The 20,601-nt window shown below is 32.4% G+C and overlaps 1 protein-coding gene across 1 annotated transcript; it reads right to left on the bottom strand.

Annotated features, from left to right (window-relative positions):
- Window positions 1–771: 771 nt before the first annotated feature.
- Window positions 772–7,498, bottom strand: LOC139842143 (1-aminocyclopropane-1-carboxylate oxidase homolog 1-like). The gene is made up of 3 exons (XM_071832317.1): window positions 6,957–7,498; window positions 1,362–1,683; window positions 772–1,023 (listed from the first exon to the last, which is right to left on the bottom strand). The coding sequence occupies exons 1-3, from the start codon at window positions 7,496–7,498 to the stop codon at window positions 772–774; spliced, it is 1,116 nt and encodes a 371-aa protein (XP_071688418.1).
- Window positions 7,499–20,601: the final 13,103 nt, after the last annotated feature.

The following is a 20,601-nucleotide window of genomic DNA, read 5'->3' on the forward strand; positions in this document are numbered from 1 at the left end:
CCTTAACTTTAAAACGGGTGTGGGAATTACCTAAACAAGATAATTCAAACACGTATCAACGAGACGTGTTATAAACATATAACGGAACATAAATAGTTAAACGGAAAAGTTGACGGAAAAAGGCGGGATGTTACAACTCACCAGTTAATAAACAAACACTTAAAATAGTTACTTTTATAAAATATATCTCGATGATGTAAACAAGCATCAAACTCAAGCTCTGACATTAATAAATTCCCTGAACTCAAGTTCAAACACATTTTTAATATCTATTGGAGTTCAAGTCGAGCCCGAACAATTAATCAACAACTCAATGTGACACGATTCGTTGACAACCATGTTCAATGTATTAACCCATCATTTCTAGATTATGTAGGTAGTGAATCACATAATACGAAGTAACATGCTACAAAAAGAAAAAACTTTAGTATTCGATGCTTTCATTTTTGTTGACGCTTTAGGACGTGGATAACTTGACATGTTTTTAAGCGTCGCGAAAATTTTGAAACGTATAAGTGTAAAAAAAAAACCCAATAACAATTAACGGTGTCAAAAAATTAATAACACTTGAAATTGATGACACCATATTTTGTTATCGCTTCAAATTTTTTGAAGCCATATTATTTCACACTTCTAACAGATATTCAAATTTTTAAACGTTTTAAACTCGTTCAAAAAGTGTTCAAAACCACTAAGATTAGTTGTAGTGAATGTTACAAAATCAAAGAACAATCAAATACGTAAAAAGATGGTTTATTGACATATAACAAGCTAGATCCTAAAATGCAAAAGGGCAGAAGTGCCATCAAGTCCTTTTTCCCTATAGTAGTTTCCATATTCTTTCACCGTTGTGCCTCTATACTTGGCGGGGTTATCTTCTGAAACCAACTCCTTGATCGGTTCAAACACCTTCATGGTTGGAATAATGCCTGTTGTAAAGAACGACGCCAATGATACTCTTGGGCCGATCTTATTCGCCAACACTTTATGTTGCGAGCTAACAAATTTATCATTTGTAATCAACTGAAAAAAAGATCACAACACACCAATACCATCTATTAGTATAGAGTTAACTATACCATTGATCATTGTGGTTTACTCTAAATTGTACCATTAGTCCTTTCCTTTTTAAAATTATATCGGTAGTCCCTATGGTTTTTAATATGCACAACAGGAGTCCTAAACCTAACGCCAGTTAATTTGTTCCGTTAACTTATTACATGTCCATTGCACATGATGGACAATTATGTAATTTTATTTGATCCACCATTTAATTAGTTACCAAATTGATGTATATCTTTTAAAACCAATGAACTGAAATGAAACTAAATATTTAGAGGTAGATATAGAGAGAATTATGCCTGTAGAAGATCACCAACGTTCACTACGAGTGCTCCTGGGATCGGAGGAACGTCTATCCATTGATTTTCGTAAAACACTTGAAGGCCACCAACATGGTCTTGCAAAAGAATCGTGATGAAATCGTTGTCGGTATGATTAGGGGTTCCGATTGTTAACTCAGGTTGTGGACATGATGGATAATAATGGGCAAGAAGAGCAAGTCCTTCAACACACCCCATGTCAAAAAGATGATTAGGGTCGAGCCCAAGAGCCTCAGATATTAACTCGAACACACAACATCCAAGCTTCATCATGCGGTTCGAGTACTCTGGCCATATATCTCTGTACAATTTATACAGGCACTCATAGTTAAAAGTTAGTTCTATCTTCAACTTTTATATAGTTTTCTTATCAAGATCATATTTCCTTAATCGCATGATAAGTATGTTAATGTTAACTCTATAATCGTATTTCCACCTAAACCTTTACCAATATATCACTAACAAGATGGCGATTACTCGTATGCATATATTCAACAATATATCATGAAATCAACCTGAATTAGTAATCATTTGCTGTTTTCACACCCAAAGTTTACTATACCATATTTAATCAATAAGTTGGAGTGTTTATCGGCTTGGTTTCGATTTCTTCGGTTTGTTCGATTCAATTTGTAAGGTTTTATAATTTGAGGAAACAAAACTGAATTCTGATTCAAAACCGAAACCAAATTCTAATACTAAACCGAAACCAAAAACGAACGGAAAACCAAATTTAAATTCGGTTCGAATGCGGTTAAACCTGTAAAAAAATACAAATACGGAGTATAATTTAACCAAAATAACCATAAATAATCGATTTTCAGTTCAACATTTTCGAAAAGTTAAACCGAAAATAGAATTCAGATTTGTAACTCAAACCAAAAATCAATTTCAATTTCAGTTTTTCCTTTTTTGATAAGGCTTACAACCCATATTGTCAATGTACCCTTTTCATTTTTAATATTATGCTTGCTTTTCGAAAGAAAAAAAAAAACAACTTAAAACTCAATATTGATAATAATAATAATAATAATAATAATAATAATAATAATAATAATAATAATAATAATCCCCTACATTACATAAAGCGTAACATCAAATCCGATGTGTCAGACCATTAGCTACCCCACTTCCAAACTTACACGTGTCCTACCCCACTGATTTTGTTTTATTTATTTTTTATTTCCACAAAAAAACAACAGCAAAACACGTGTCCTAGACAAACTTTCTCATTATTTCATTCGTTCATGTACTGCAATCTCTCTCTCCTTCAAATTACACATATCCAGAACACAAAATCGCCATTTTTACAGACCTTCAGCATCAAAATCATATGGGAACATCACAGTATTACTAATCAGATTTTTACATATCGATTGGTATAAGTTTGGAATTTACGCGTTGAATTGGTCTCATACGATTCACTTTGAACACATCATTTCCGATCCATTTTCCGTCATCATACAAATGTTGTGTTGCGCAACAACCCTAATAAATTCATTCATTTGGTTCAACTTACGATCGATTCATGCACTTTCTATCTTCACGGGTTTTATGCTTTGTTCCTCAATTCAGACACCAATTTTGCCCTAAATATATTCTCAGTTATGCCCTAAATCGAATCTCATTTTTGCCCTAAATTGAATCTCAGGTATGCCATTCAAGTCTGATTTAGTAAATTAACATTCGTTTACTATCGATCATAAACTTAAAGTCAGGGATTTTCATTTTAAGGTATGTAAAATTCATTTATTATTGATTTGTATTATATTGTTTCATAATGGAAATTAGGGCTTTGATAAACCAGTTGTACCACATTTGGATACAAATAATATAAGCTTTTTGTTGTATAAAGGTAAATTCTTTGACTGGAATTATACTATTGTATTATGCATGTTTGGGTTTCATACTAAATTATATTGATTTGGGTTGTTACAGGTAATGACTTTAGTTTAAACAGTGTAAAAATCATTTAGCTATATTGATTTTTATGATTCTAATGTTACTCTTTTTACGATTACTTTAGTAGACAATTATACAATAATGAAATCGCCTTATTAATATATCAATTGTATTAGATAGTTAAATACTTAGTTCTGCCAATGGACAGGGAGTTGGGTTGATTACTGTGCAAACTGTATTCATGATTACCTTATCATGATTAAAGTCCTTTTGAGTTAAAGACTAAAAGTGTCAAATCGGGTTGTATTGTATATTAGACGTAAAAACTTGATTTAATCATTTTGTTTAGTATTAATGCAGGCACTAAGAAAAGAGCATGCATCTGTTTATGGTGATGGGAAACACACAAGAAATTTCCAATCAGAGATTCTGATTTGGTTAGTATACGTTTTTCTTCTTCTTCTCTTTATCAAATTTGTAGTTACCTTCATTTTAAGATGATTAATTTTTATTTTACTTTATATGTATTTAGTATCTTTCCATTGAGATATGGAGTATATTATGTATCGTCACTTAGTACTATGTGGCTAAATTGCCTAACTGTTCGAGTTTGTTTTTTGGCATTGCGTCTACTCTGGATTATTCATTTAAAGTAAAAAAAAAAAAATTAGTATAGTTCACCCAGCTGTTCACAGTCAGCAAAAAATATGTTAAAGGATGATTTCTGATTGATAGTAATTGAGTTGACCCATATTTAGGGTAGCAATCAGGATGCATAAAGTACACAGGTTATTATATATTAAGAATTACAATAGGATGACATTTGATCATATTTGGAGTCTCTTTTTGGCTAAAGTAGTAGGACAATTCAAATTAATGAATTCTATGTGCATATCTTGATGAGAGATGCTAGCCTTACTTAAAGTTTACAAAGAAATATACATAATGTATTATAGTGTATCTAGGTGTACTACTTATTGCTTATTCTTGCGTATTCTATGTGCATATCAAAGTAGTATTTAGTCTCCATTACATATAATTCTATAGATCATCATCTTTAAAAGTAAATATAATAAATTTCAAAAATTGGCAGGTTGAAACTATTTTTTGATTTTTTTTTTTACTATTTTAATTTTTTTGACTTTCTTGACTTTTTTACTAATTTTGAACTTGATAATTGACTGTTATTGACTGCATTAGTATTAGCATTATTTGAATTAGAATATCACAGCATAAAAGAGGTTGAAACTCTTTTTTAGTTTTTTTTTTTTTTTTTTTTTTGTTTTTTTTTTTTTTACTATTTTGACTTTTCCGCTAATTTTGAACTTGATAATTGACTGTTATTGACTACATTAGCATATCACAACATAAAAGAGGCTGAAACTGTTTTCTGAGTTTTTTTTTACTAATTTGACTATTTTTTATTTTTTTTATTCTTTTACCTTTTTGACTAATCTTGAACTTGATAATTGACTTTTTTGACTGCATTACGATTAACATTATCACTAAAAAATCACCACAGAAGAGGTTGAAATTGATTTTTGAGCTTTTTTTTTTGTCTATTTTTACTTTTTGACTTTGTTGAGTGTTTTTTATCTTGATAATTGATTGTTTTTGACTACATTAGCATTAGCATAACTTAGAAGAGGTTGAATCTGATTTTTGATTTTTTTTTTTAACTGTTTTGACCGTTTTTGATACTGGTAATATTTTTTTTCTCATGCCAGTTATCTTCGTCTGCGTTTTTTCTCATGTGTTTTGGTAGTTAATGATGGCAAATTGTATGTTGGCCTATGCTTTGATCCACAAAAATGTCACAGAGTATCTCATTTTAAAGGTTGTAGATATCAATCAGGTTTTTCTTAGATACTACACATAAGGGTTGTGAACTGAGTCCTCCATTTTTAGATCATAATTTTTGCTTCAGTTGGGTGTTGTTTATTTGCTTAATATTTACTCTATTTCACGAATCATATTTACTCTATTTCACGAATCATATTTACATGAAATGTTTTTAATAGATACATGTTTAATGTAAGTAACAATATCATATTTATTCATGTAATCTTTTTAACTAGGTTTTATGTAGAATTCTACTACTTTGTTAGTTATGTTACAGTTACTTTATGTTATTTGCATTAAATAGTGTTCATGCATTTTAAGGCTATATAAATTACTTCAAGAACTACGTTTTGTGTTCAATTTTGTTAGTTTTGGTATCTTGTGTTGTTCCTTTTTCGTAATTGGATTTATAGTTCGGTTGTTTCGGTGCCGAAATGGGTGGGTCTGTTCCGATGCCAAAATGGGTGGGTCGAACAGGCAGGTAAATGGGTCAGACAAGCGCTTTTATTACGGGTTAGACCAAACAACACACGTGTTACTAGGATATTAGTCTAAATTCTTTGTGTTTTAAATCTGGTTATCTATTGGCAAACTAGGTGGGCTTGTGAATCATACTTGGTTGACTTGAGTTCTCTTCATTTTATATATTGCTTTGTTAGTTGTTGTGCATATAGGTTAGCTGCTGCTATAAGTTTATTTTCTTTTGATGTTCTGTTGTTTTTTTTAATTGGATTCGAACTCATAAGATACCCAATAAGTACGTATAGGTGTGATAGTATGCGGGTTGCCTGGTCGGGGGATTAGGTAACATACATGTGATTTTTCTTCACTGTTGAACCGAAAATAAGTTACTTTAATTGCTTGAGAATTATACGTCAAGTGACAAAACAAACAATCGTGCAACCAACACACATGTAAGTTTATTTTGTTTATGAGTAAATTATATTAGTCCTGGTAAATTTATGTAAGCTACACTGTAGACGCATGCTAATGTTTAGAAATTAGAAATGTATATATCACAATAATAAAACACATAGATATATAGTGAGCCAAAATGTCATTTAATATTGTTGCATCAATGTGAAACCTACATAATGGTAATTACATCTTACTGCTCTAAAACTACTCCTGTATTAATCTTCTTTGTTTATATATATGTTTCATCTTCTTAAGAATTGTATATTTTTATGCAACTTATGTGTTTACATAAAAAAAATTCCTTTTTAATATATTAACTCTTATTTATCATAATATCTATACACTAATCTTAATTTGCATATACGCGTGTTACCATCTAACTTTATATTTTTACACTCACTTTACTAACAAAATAACAAACCTTATTGCCAGAATAACAAACCTTATTGCATACTGATCAATTATGTGATTATTGTGTTACATTACCGGATCTGTTGTCAACCTTTGATTAATCTTAGCATATGCTTATTACATGTCATTGCATTTATGTAGGGCAATACATTATAGATGGATTCAAATCAAGGCGTTCAACAAGACGACACGTTCAAGTACAAGTTGGTAGCTTGATTACAAGCTGAAACTATGTATGACATTTTAAATTCATTGTAATTGTATCATATACACCTAATTGGCATAAATACGAACATTTTCAAATACTATTTTATAGAGTTGTCGTGCAACGTACGGCTCTTAATTCGGCTATCATATGCGAAGACTAAGTAACATTATATGTTTCCAGTTTGTTTGACTAAGAGTCGCCGTGCAACGCACGAGCTCTTAAAGGCTAATAATAGTATTATTAATATAGGAAGAAAAAAATATCGAAATGAAAGTTAGTATTGTAGTGAGGACCTGCAAGGCAACGGTAACTCATGTGGTTGAGGTGGATCAGGAGCCATGATACAATAAAACGAGTCACGCCAATTAGTCACCGGTGCCGAGTACAAATCGAAGTTACTGTTATACAACACCCTACTCTTCCCACTAACATCTCTTGAGTACCACTGCTTCTTCACATCTGTATCTTGTTCAAAAAACCCTAAAATACCCTTTTTCACATCCTCCAAAATGTCAATTGGTATTCCATGGTTCACAACTTGAAAAAATCCCCAATTCTCCAACGCATTTTTCAATTTCTCGATCACTTCATTTCGCTTGATTGAATCCTCGTTGATTCCTTCCAGATCAATGGTCGGAAGAGTTGGTTTTGACCCTGATGTTTGGTCGGAATTGATGTTTTCGGGATAAGGTAAGTGGAATATACGAGGGACTTGTGTGATTCCGGAATCAACGAGTCCTTTGACTCCGGTTTTGGTTTGGTCGAATGCTATTAGCTCGGTTTTACGGTCGTATTCCGGTCTGGTTATTCCCGGACCGGTATTGATCAGACCCATTTAGTTAATTTCTATGCTTGACAGCTATAAACGGCTGCTTTATATGATTATATACCAACGTGTGTAAAACTGTATCTTCAAATTGTGAATCAAGTGTACGTAGTAGGTCTACCACGTGGAAAGGGGAAGGTTGTGTGTGCCAGGTGGCACCTGACATTTCAACATCAACTACGGAGTATAACTCTATATTTCATTTTCTTAATTTGATTTTAAAAGACGAGGTCAATCACTTTCCGGTGCCCATCGAACAAATTTTCACATTTTCTTTTCTCTTTTTTCATTTTTTTTTCCCTTTTCGCAAATAAAGCCTCCAAACTTTGTTCAAAAATTAAAACCGGCTCCCTAAACAGGGAGTAAAGTGTCAAATAAACATTTTCATAAAAAATCTTAACTAAACTCCACTCAAATATATAACGGGTCATATCTTCTCGCTCGCAACTAGTTAAATTTTCCGAAAACATCGTTAAACTCGAAATAATTTTAGGAACACAATGTCACTAACTATAGGCAAAACGGACGTTTTTTAAAAAACGATATATATTTGAGGTACTTTTCATACACGTTGATTTTGCATTAAATTTTAAAAGTCGACAATTCCATAGCGAAACGCGGAGATGTAAAATAACATCTAAATCTTTGACGGGTTATACCTTCTAGTTCGACTCGAGTTGCGCTTCAATGACATGATCGTTAGCCACGAAATAATTTTACAAACTAAACACAATAAAATACATTGAAAATCGAACCCCCGGCGCGAAGCGAGGTTCGATAACTAGTTTTCACTAAAGGTTAAAGAAAAAATTATTAAATAAAAAAGTAGAAGAGTTAAAAATGAAAAGATAATTTGAATGATAAGAATGACTGAAAATGAAAAAATGAGTATATTAAAAAATTGTACAAAAGCTTAAAAGTTAACCAAAAAAGTAAAGAAAAAATGGATTGAACCAAGTCCACCCAAATTTCACCACATATGCTTGATCATTTTTGGTTAATAGGAATATAATAATGTGAGTTGATCGGTTCTTATTGGAAGGTGCCTTTTCTACACATTTTATCTGCGTTATCAGTTCCGAAATTTGGTTCATTAACAAAGGATTTGAAAACATATGATTGGTGTGCAAGAAGATGATTTCAAGCAAAGAGAGTTTAGAAGGAGCATCAAGGCTAATATAGTTTAAGATTTTAGCTCAAAAGTGATTACACAAGAGAAGTAACAAATACAACAGCAGATGTGACATACCTCTTTAAAGATGCGGCGCATCATTACACATTAAGAGACCCATTTGGTAACATTAAATAAGAAATGCGGCACATTGTTATGGATGCGGCGCATGGGTTCAGAACACGCAAGGGAGATGCGGCGCATCTCTAAGGATGCAGCGCATAATGTCTCGGATTGGCCAGCAAGTCAGAAAAATCTATAAATATGAGGGAGTTTTGGCCATCTAGGGGGACGAATTCCGGAGAGAAATTGGACGAATTTTGGTGTTTCAACATCATTCTCCATCAAATTAAGAGGTTTATTCATCAAGATTGAAGATTGAAAGATTACAACACATTTGGTACTTTAATTCTCATTAATTTTTGTGAGACACTATGATGTGCAAAAGTGTGCAGTGCTTAATTTGCCTTTCAAACTTTTAAATTTATATAACCTTTATTTAATACACTTTTAACACCCTAACGAGCAACAAAATCCGGTCAGATGTAGTATGTTAGGTTATCGTCCCAAGAGAGCGTGAAAGCAGATAAGAGTTGTTTTATTTTATAGTCTAATTCTTATTAAAGAGCTAGAGATATATTTTTATGTGTTTTTAAGTTGTTGATTCTTATCTCTTAGAAAAGAGATGATTAATGAAACGTTATTGAAATCTTTTAATAAACTATTAAGGAAAGATAAAATAAAGACTCAAATTAAATAAATAATATAAAAGAGAAGTGATTACAAAGACGTGTGAATCATAAGGGAAATATATTAATTATTTCATAACTTATATTAACAAATAGCAAGATAACAATCATAGACCAATCATTATCCCTAAAAGGTTAAGCTAAGTGTCGCATATCATTCATAAGGTAGGACCTAAAGCATACATTAACTAAGTGATGTTCATAGCTAATGTCTTCATTCATGGCATATAAATAATCACATGATAAATATTACCTAAGCCTGATGTGGATCCAAGACAACATTTAATTAGACTGACAAATTATATAAGCTAATAAACTTAATCAGATCAACTCAAGTTACTAGCTAAAAATTAATCTTAATCAAGTTCTCATGCAATTGACAATTAAACACACGTGAACAAAGGTTCTTCGATTAAGTATAACAATAATGAATTCTATTATATAAGTGTGATTCAAATTCAACTAGTTGTATAACAACCAATGATGTTTACCTAATTTGCATGCAATTCAAACAATATATTTGATGGACTAGATCTAAACAAGTGATATGAATCGAATATAAGATCATAGAATCAATGACTAGTTAATCCTAGATTCATAATATTTAATCATTAAGCATGCAAATAAGTTATTGAGTCATGGCAGACATAAACAGTTTAAATAATCATCACAGAAACATGAACATACAGATCTGGAAACGAACCAGAAACTGTACGGACTGAAGCACGAAGCTGGCGGCTTGGCTCAGCCAAGCCGGCGGCTTGGACTGAGGAAGCCGGCGGCTTCATCTGTTTTCCCAGATTTCCACAGTTTTCATCCAAGTAACCACTATGAATGTTTAGTTCATAGTTGGAGACGAACAGAAGCAGTTAAATATAAATAAAGACATAATTGAAAAGATGCTATAAAGTAAATAAGATTAGAACTTACAAAGCAATAAAGAGGAATAAGAAAAACTTCATTAATCTTGAATTAAAACTTGAATCCAATGCAAGAGAATGACTTTACATTGAAACTAAACCTAAACTAACCCTAAAACTACATAAATTCGTAACTAGAAAGTGAGGAATGGAAAAGGTACATTGAAAATTATAGAATTCGGCCAGTATTTATAGACCTCAAATTCTCAAAAACTATGCCAAGCCGGCGACTTCGTACGAAGCCCCTCGGCTTCCTTAGGCGGTGACTATTTCTCCACTCAATACTTGATCGTTACGCTCAACAAAACGGGTTTTGGGTCCAAGCCGGCGGCTTCAGATGTCAAGCCGACGGCTTCTGTGATGATCCTTCCAAATCCCTTTGGACGAATACATCATTCATCAATTTCACAGTGAGGTACTGACCTCTACATGATACGTTTTGTAAACATTGCATTCTTTTGAAAAGGCACACCATAATTGAATATCAAATTCCAAGATTTTTGACGTTTGATGATATCTACATATAGACAATCACCGTAATTAATAGTTTGCAATACTACATCCGTTGATAATGCAGTCAAAATAAGATACATGGTGATGATTTTGTGAATGCAACTTTTTCTCGAATAAAGCATGTATGACTCCATGTACATAGCTTGTATCACATATAAGCAAACAGCGGAAGGCTTTAAGGAACCTGAGAATAAACATGCTTAAAAGTGTTAACACAAAGGTTGGTGAGTTCATAGTTTTAATGTTGTGCATAATCTGTATATAAAGGTGGATCACAAGATTTTAGTTGTTTCATCCATAAACATTTATCAAAATATTCTACGAAATTGAGCACCCTGGTAACTAAACTTTAACGTTATTATAAGTACCCCTGTTTTAACATACATGCAACCAACATGTACAATACATGCAATCCAACGTGTACTAAACTTAAATAGTATACGTCTGTTTTATAGTTCAGGCTAGGGTTTCTATACCTGGAACAGACGGGGATGTCAAGCCCTATGGATCCATATATAACTACTCGCGCCCACCAGTTCTTATAACCAGCAGTTACTAGTTACCAAAGCTAAGGGATTTTCGGTTCAAACTCGGTGTAGAATTTAGTATGTACTTGTATCCATTGCGTTTAAAATAAAGTGCATATATTCTCAGCCCAAAAATATAGATTACAAAAGCATTTAAAAAGGAAGCAAATGAAACTCACCTTAGCAGCACATAAGGTCATTCACCGAAATGTGACCGAAACTCGGAATGCAAAATAACCATAGATCTCAACCTAGAGAACATATGTTGGTCAATACATGTCTAACAAGCTAGGTCAGGTTATAGTGTATCACAATCCTAATGCTCGAGACCGACATGCAAAAGTTAACAAAAGTCATCTCAACAGTCAACCTGACCCAATATGATCTTTAAGTCTATACATGTTTATTATCATAGTATAAGTCTTGATAATTGAACGAATTTATAGTTTATCAAACTCAAATTATTATTTATTTCAGGAGCTATGTTATATTTGAATTATCATGGCAATCGAAAATATTTTATTATTTCACATAGCTTTCCAATACTTGTAAAATCAGATTATAGTGTTTATAAAGCTTTAAAACATGATAAGACGGTCAACTTTGAAAGTTGTTCAACAAAACGAGACATGCTTTATATAGAAATTCATTTACTTGATTAGTAATATTTGAAAATCCAATTTATCAATCTCATAGACAAGTTGTTTAAATATTAATTTACAGTTTCAACCACAATTTCAATTAACGTCAACCATAATTCAGTTGACCATATCTTTTAATCCGTTCATCGAAACTATTCGATATCTAAATGAAAAGTTATTGACTTTTCGCCAGCTTTCCAACAACATGCATATCATATATCTTATCTCAGTAGCATGTGTATTAAACTCATGATCTATCATGGGTTAATTGTCCTTTGTCCTGGATTATTCAATATGTCCGTCTGGTTTTTTTCCATAACAGTCCATCAGTCATAAATATAAAGTGCGAGTGTCCTCGTCAAATTATCCTTATATCCGAAGTCAAATAGTCCAACTAATTGGGGACTTAAACTGTAACAAGGTCTTAATACTTTGTTTAATAATTACATCAGGATATCGACTGCGTGTAACCCAAGGTTTTAATACTTTGTTAACAATTACGCCAAGTGTCCTTGTACATAATTCACCCCTGTTTTAATAAGTTCATTAACTATTAATCCATTCTCGTGTCCGGTTAAATGAATGATTATTTGTACTTATAAATATCCCGCCCATCGTGTCCGATCGAGTGTATATGGTTATTTATAGGTACGTCCAATTGTAAATATTTATATTAAATTAACAAACTATCATTTAATTAAACAAATATAAAGCCTATTAATAGCCCATAGTCTAATTTTCACAAGTGTCGTTCTTTTGTCCAAACCCCAATTATGGTACAAAGCCCAATTACCCAATTTTAATATTTAGCCCAACATCATGATTACTTCGGCTTAAATAAGCATAATAATAACTTAGCTATGAGACATTAATTTAAAAAGGTTGAACATAACTTACAATGATTAATAATAGCGTAGCGTTACATGGACAGAATTTCGACTTACACCCTTACAACACTTGCTAACATACCCTTATTATTATTAAAATTAAAATTAAAATTATAATATATATATATATATATATATATATATATATATATATATATATATATATATATACGTAAGAGATAGATTAGAAAAAGATGTGTAAAAATCGGCCGAATGATCGGCCTTTTATAGGCCCACGTAATACTGTTTGACCTCCGCGAGTGCGGAGGTTTTTGTCTTCAAAGCTCCGCGAGTGCGGAGCCCCTGATTCCAGCTAACATAAGTTTGGCTCCTAGCTTGCCGACGGATTTTATTATATAAATATAATTTAAATATATAATTTAAATAATTAATTATATATTATATTATATTTATATACATAATTAATTTGTAACTTTCGGTCCGTTGCGTCGTACGTTGAAAGCTGGTTCATGTATCGATTTCGGATTTTCGAACGTCCTTTCGTATAATTTAATATCTTGTACTTTGCGTTTTGCAACTTGTACTCTTGTCATTTTTAGACGTTTCTCATCAATAATTTGAACCACTTTGATGGTACTTTGTACTTTAATATATATATATACGTTGAGAGAATGAAGTGAGAAAAAGATGTGTTTAGTTCAACCAAAAACTGCGAAATTTATAGGATGTCACGTGATACTGTTCACCATGTGATCGCATGGGTTTTTCACTTTCAGGCCATGCGATCGCATGGCCTCTTTTTCCAGCTCAGGTACTCTTGGCTCCTAGCTTGCCGACACTTATAAATATAAATATAATATATATAATTTTTATATAATTATATTTATATTATATTATATTTATATGCATAGTTGACTTGTAATTTTAGCTCCGTTGCGTCGCGCGTTGAGAGTTGACTCTGGTCCCGGTTCCGGATTTTCGAACGTACTTGCGTACAATTTAATATCTTGTACTTTGCGTTTTGCGACTCGTACTCTTGTAATTTTGAGACGTTTCTCATCAATAATTTGAACCACTTTGATTGTACTTTGTACTTTTGAGCTTTTTGGTCGTTTGCGTCTTCAATTCGTCGAATCAGTCTTTTGTCTGCACCTTTTATTATTTAAACGAATATCACTTGTAAATAGAACAATTGCAACTAAAAGCTTGTCTTTCTTGAGGGATAATGCTATGAAATATATGTTCGTTTTTAGCATTATCAAATATTTCCACACTTGAGCGTTGCTTGTCCTCAAGCAATATAGTCTTGAAATTAAAAATACTAGAATCACTTCTTTTATTCTTCACACTTTGTACATCAGTGATTTCTATATAACAATGATAGTAACGTTGTGGTTTACAGTCCCATATGACTATGAAAATTTAGATCCTTAAGGAAATTGGATCTTTATGAAAACATTTGATCTTTTGAAAATACAATCTAGCTTTTACCCTAGATAAGTTTTCCGGAATAACCCTTCACCGGTGTTTGCAAAATTGTTTTTGTGGGTTTTATGGGTTTCAGATTTGAAAATTTTAGCTCAAAACTTATGATTTTGTGTCACCCACTTGCTAACCTTGTATTGGGAAAGCAACACGTTCAGTATACTTGCTCCGTATATTACCTTTCGGTAAACTACCGTCCGGTTGTAAAGGAAAGCGTTGAACAAGCAACTGTTAAGGTAATGTCCTGTGACATGCTTTTAATTATGGTCTATAACGTGTCGGATGCAATTACTATCCTTTGTAGGAGCAATAGTAAAGATCACCCTATAGTTTTTCGGTCTGGCACAAGGTCCCGTCTTCGACCATGCTATGCAACCACCGTTCTTACGGTTGACACCCGATTTGGTTCAGGTGACCTAATGAATTCCAGGTGAATTCCTAGGATTTTACGTTCAATGGTAATGAACGCATTAAAAATGGGTTTTCAGAAAACAAATCGGTTTGTAATTTTTGATCAAAATATTTTCTCGTTCAAGCTCGAGTTTAGATATCATCGAATTCCATGAGTTTGTAATTCTCAATCTTTAAGGTCAATCTCAAGGATTGAGTAATATCAGTCTTAAAAGCTGATTTTTGATCTTTAAGGAGATTATCCTTTCTGGGGATCTGATTCATTAGTCTTATCAAGCTAATTTGCACGGCGCCCTCCCCATTTTACGAGACAGATCCTCTTATGGTTAGGATAAGTCTGACCATTTGGCGACCCTGTTTGATGCTGAGGTCCATGGATTTCCAGCTGATTTTCGAGAAAAATTTTCAAGGTTTTTCGTAGACTCTACAACTGGTCTGGACGACAACTTCCTGACCTAAATCAAGAAGCGCGTGTCTTTTTCGGAAGACTTTACTTCCTTTTAATGATGGAATTGATTCATCATGTAGATCCATCTTTCTTTCAAATATATTACAATTTACCGGGTAAAACGGTTAATTTTGTCCAAAACAAAAGTATCTTCAATTATTTGTACACAAATATGTGATATATGTTTTAAATAACTTGGTAATTTTTTCCTACACTTGGCTTTTATTTTCCTTTCTTTGCCCTTTTTATTGTCCTCTATTCTATTTTAAATGAATTCTAACATTTTGAGTTGTTTCTCAATTTATGTCCTTTCCGAGGTAACAATAATTTCGGTGTTAACACCTAGTTTTATCGTTCATAAATATGTATAAACATGATTTTGAATTCATTTAATTGAAAATTTTGAAAATTTTACTAGAATTGGGTAGTCAGTATATAAGACTAGGGCTGTTCTTTATTATCAGAGAGCACTAGATTCTAATACAACTACTGCGTTACTAGTATTTTTAATGGTAACCAAGTGTATAAGTTAAAATTTTTAAAAATCCGAAAGAATTTAACCCCTTCCCACACTTAAGATCTTGCAATGCCCTCATTTGCAAGAAATCAGTAACAATTTAAATTATTGAGGGAAATTAGCGTAGAAAAATGATTAAATTTTACCAAAGTTTCCAAACATATTGGCGTTTGTTTGTTGAATGATAAATGGTGTACATCATTTGTTCATTCCGTCTTGTTGTTACATCACATTTGTTTTTCGTTTTGTCGTCAAAATTAGTAGCTTTTGCTGAATTTAATGCCAGTCTTTGAAAATGCGCTATTTTACCCTGTTGTGTATATGAAATAAAATACATACAATACAAATATAAACATGCATGGTAATTTGAAATGGGACTTAAAATCCCACTTTCAAATCAAATATGAAATATTAGTACAACATAATAAAAATATTAAACTTACATAAAAGTATCAATATTTGTATGTTTAAACATAAATAAATAGAAATAATAAAAAGATAAAAATCATAGAAATCATCAACGGGAACTATATCAATCTGGATAGGGGTTCCAGTTCATGTCGTCGGTCGGGTTCCATGGTTGGTGATAGGTGTACTGGTAGGCCTGGTTAGGGTCGTAGAGAGTAAATGGTGGTCTCATCTCGGGCTGGTGTGGAGGATAGTAAGCGGGTCGAGTCGGTACGTAGTGATCCTGAGGTGATAGCCGACTCATGATCTGACGCTGATGATAGTCCCATCTATCATGCTGTCGTTGCCTAGAATGCTCGTACTCATTCCGGGCTTGCCACTGCTCTAACCGACTAAATCTATCCTCATTTGTCATTTCTACCTCATCTATATGCTGGTAGACGTCAGTCATAGCCTCCCTAATGACATCCCTAATGTCATCCGCTTCCTCCATTTCCTCATCTGAACCTCTCTCTACCTGTGGATGATTACCATCATAGGGTACTGCCTGGTTGCGTCTGCTCTTTAATACCTTAGCACCCTGATAGACCCTCAATCCTAAAGGCTCAACCTGTTCCCTACATACCAAAAGTGGACCCCCTTGATCCCTATCTACACCCAAATACTCTGCAATGAGAGTAACAAAAATACCTCCTCCTATTTCTCCCCCTTCCTGTATTCCTTCCACCATCTTAGACAAATAAAAACCAACACAGTAGGGGATATTAACAAAGCCTCTTGGGTCTCGAATACACTTAAGGTAAAATAAATCATGTAAGGTCATTTTCTCCTTGTTGTGACCTCTCTGTGTAATCGAGTTAGCCAGAAATCTATGAATTATACGAAGCTCGGCTTTGTTAATATGTAAGTAGGTATGTGTTCCTGCCCGCCCAAAAACATTATAATCTGACATACGCCTCCAGACTTCGTTAGCATCAAAATTCCTATCTACCCTTTCACCATGATAAATCAAGTTTGTACAATCGGGTAATAGTAATTCAGTGGGCGTATATATCTATAAAGCCCTGGCCATGTCCAGCATGGACATCCTATACATCTTACGGCCAAGTATAAATCTAAGAAAACTTCTATCATCTAACCTATCTACATCCGCATTTAACGCTATAGTACTCATAAGCTCAACGCACCATTCTTTATATACAGGCCTACGAATGGTGAATAAACGTTCCCAATCGGGAAAAGAAGAGTTGCCATACCTTTGGATCAGTAGCAGTCTAACACGGTTAGCTAGTTGAACCCTTTCCAAAGGCTCCCAATCGATTGCCCTTGGCACTTCTACATTTTTCGGTACCAGTTTGAATTTGTTACTTTGATATGTTGGGTAATCTTTCCAGCTTCGATCAAATCTCAGATTAGGATGCAACTGTTCTTCATGAATCGTTGAGTGTTATACTATTAGATGCATCAGAAATACTACGTAGGCATCAACATATTCTTGTTTCGGATCATAATAAGGTACGTGTTGATTAGGTTGTTGTTGTTGTTGTTCCTGTTGTTGCTCCTGTTTAGGTTCATATTGCATTTCTGGTTCAGGTTCTGGAGCAGGTTGTCTAGATGATGATGATGCACCATCAGTATTAGTAAATCTCTCCAAAACACATTAAACACAAATTTTGTGCATCCAAATATGCATTAGTGTTAGCAAAATAACAACTTGAAACAATTACAATAACATGTTTAATCAAAATTAGACTTATACACATTTTCACAATTTTAACAATTCTACACTTTTTCAAATAAGCATATATGAAAATGTTTACAAAGTACATAAGCATTCAACTCAAATAACATGTTAAAACAACCATTACTAGCAATTAAACAAGTTTCAAATGACATTTACATCAATTTAATCAAGTTCATGAATTTTATACCTAAAAAGTCCACTTTAATTCTCAAAAATTATGTTTAGGATCAAAGTTTGGATCATTTAGCTACCTAAACATGTTACACTACTTAATTTAGCAATAATTCATGGCAAAAATCGGTCATAACCTGTTTATATCAAAAAGCCTCAAATTACTCAAGAACACAAACCCTAGATTTCTAAAAATTTTGAAGTTTTTGGCTTCAACTCATGTTAAATAGCATCAATCTAGGTTATACATGCATAATATACTAACAATTTAACTCTAATTACACTAGAAATTAACAAAATCAAATTAGGTAAAATATTGATAAATATCACAAAAACTAGAAAATTTATGAGTTTAGGGGTGTAATTTTTACCTTCTTGCTGAAAAATCCGAACCTAGGCATGATTGTAGCGAAGTTTTGTGAGAAATTTGAAGTAATTTGGTGAATTTTTGAGAGAGTTTGTGTGTGTGTTCGTGATATGTGTGTGTATGGAAGTGAGACAGAGAGCAGACGATTTGCTCTTTTGATCCTGACCTGAAATTGGTCCTCATGCGATCGCATAAGGTTGAAGGCCAAACCCCATGCGATCGCATGGGGACCTGGATATATTTTTTTTTTATAAAAACCTTATACTTTTAAAATATAGATTAATAAATTTTAAAATTTGTTTCTTTTTAGGAGTGAGGGCGTTTCGGATCATTGTCCTAGTCCGTCCCTCGACAAAATTTTAAAATTTGTCATTTTTAAACGTTGTTTTAAAAACAAAGATTTTTGGGTTTTTTTAAATGTTTTTGGCATACTTTAATTCAATAAGATTAAAAATAATGATAATAAAAGTTCTCGTCTCGCCCTCGGGTAAAGCAATTTCGATTCAACGACCTAGTTTTCAACTAACGACGAATTTTTAGAAATCACATTTTTAACTTAATGAAATAAAGTAAATTTTTGTTTTTAAATTCACACCAAACTTAAATTTAAAATGCATAAAATTAAAAATTCATACCAAATTTATATTATATTTTTGTTTTTATACATACAAACTTATATTAAAAATATTATTTTTTTTTAAATATTTATAAACTTAAATATATTGATTTTAAAAAGTTACATTAATAATTTAATATTTATATATTAATTTTAAAAACAAGGTAAAAATTAAAATTAAAAATCTTTTTGGTCTTTTATCCCACTTTAATCAATCAAATATTATCAAAATATATGCCCCTCTTTTCGGTAAAGTAATTTCGGCTATATTACCTAGTTTTACTCCTGACGAATTTCTGAAATATTTTGGGTTGATTGATTAAAGATATTTATACCTTAAGAATAAACGGTAAATTTCGCAGTGATGTAATAAATTTTGGTATGATATCAATAATTTCGGTTACGCATACCTAATTTTATTGAATACCAATTTAATACTTTATAGCGAACGATTCAACGTTTATTATCAAAAGGTTAAAAGCAATAAAAATAAAAATAAAAACTGTACATACTTACCTATTAGAAAGAATTCTCAGAGACCTGCTTTAGCCGACTCATATGAGAGTCGTGTGATTTGATTTTCCATAGCTACGTAAGCATAACCTCGAATCTTCAATATCTTTTCTTCTAAACATATGAACGGTCCTTCTCTGCATAGAGTAACAAATTCGGTATTTGAATATGTTTGATTATTTGAACATTTACCTTCGTGTGACCATTTTCCGCATTTATAACATCTTTCAAGGTGTCGTGCTCTTATTTTTGTTGCGGATTTTGATTTTCCTTTACCAAAATGTATCTTATGATGATCTTTTCTGAGTTCTTTTCTTACTCCGTCCATTTTTTCTCTTATGAATGATACCAGTTCACTCGAAAGTGTGTCATTATTACGTTTAGTAATCATAGCGTGTAGCATTAGACCATGGTTCAGATCAAAGGAATTCTTCATCTCGTAAAACCTAAAAAAAATAAAAATTCAAAATGGGGGGAGAAGACTAGTTCTTTAGGGTCTGTTAGGGAAAGACCATTCAGATTCCATTCTCGAGAACTACACGAAAACAGAATATCTAACTCTAACAGAAATATATATTACCCTAAAAAGATTCGAACCTTCCCACACTTAGTTAGCTGTGGTGTCGAAATTGTGATTAACTTCATCTTCAACTTCCATTAGATTATGTATGTAATGTTTATGTGACAACCCGGAAATTTTTGACCAAATTTAAACTTTATCTTTAAATGATTTAACGTTTCCGACATGATAAGCAAAGTCTGTAAAACCGAATCTCAAACTTTTTGAACTATTCAAGTACCCTTCGGTTGTTCTCAACGATTCACGAACCATTATATGTAAATAGATACATATATATACTATAACTTGAAAATGTAACAAAGTTTTAATTGCATGATACCGTACATTAAACTTATTGGTTTATATATCTATTTGAATATATATGATTTCAAGTTATTTAGTAAACGATAGTAACATTTGATTATTGATTAGATTGATATTTAGATAAGTTAACTAAAACGTTTAAGATGAACCAGTAAAACACTAATTTGCTACAGTATTTTC

This window comes from Rutidosis leptorrhynchoides, chromosome 4 (assembly GCF_046630445.1).
Source record: "Rutidosis leptorrhynchoides isolate AG116_Rl617_1_P2 chromosome 4, CSIRO_AGI_Rlap_v1, whole genome shotgun sequence".
Classification (NCBI taxonomy): Eukaryota; Viridiplantae; Streptophyta; class Magnoliopsida; order Asterales; family Asteraceae; genus Rutidosis; species Rutidosis leptorrhynchoides.

Coding starts and splice junctions, on each gene's coding strand:
- LOC139842143 (XM_071832317.1), bottom strand. CDS start 7,498: ATGGGTCTGATCAATACCGGTCCGGGAATAACCAGACCGGAATACGAC. Junction 1,684..6,956: donor GAGTTACCGTTGCCTTGCAG/GTCCTCACTACA, acceptor TAAATTGTACAG/AGATATATGGCCAGAGTACT. Junction 1,024..1,361: donor ACGTTGGTGATCTTCTACAG/GCATAATTCTCT, acceptor TCTTTTTTTCAG/TTGATTACAAATGATAAATT.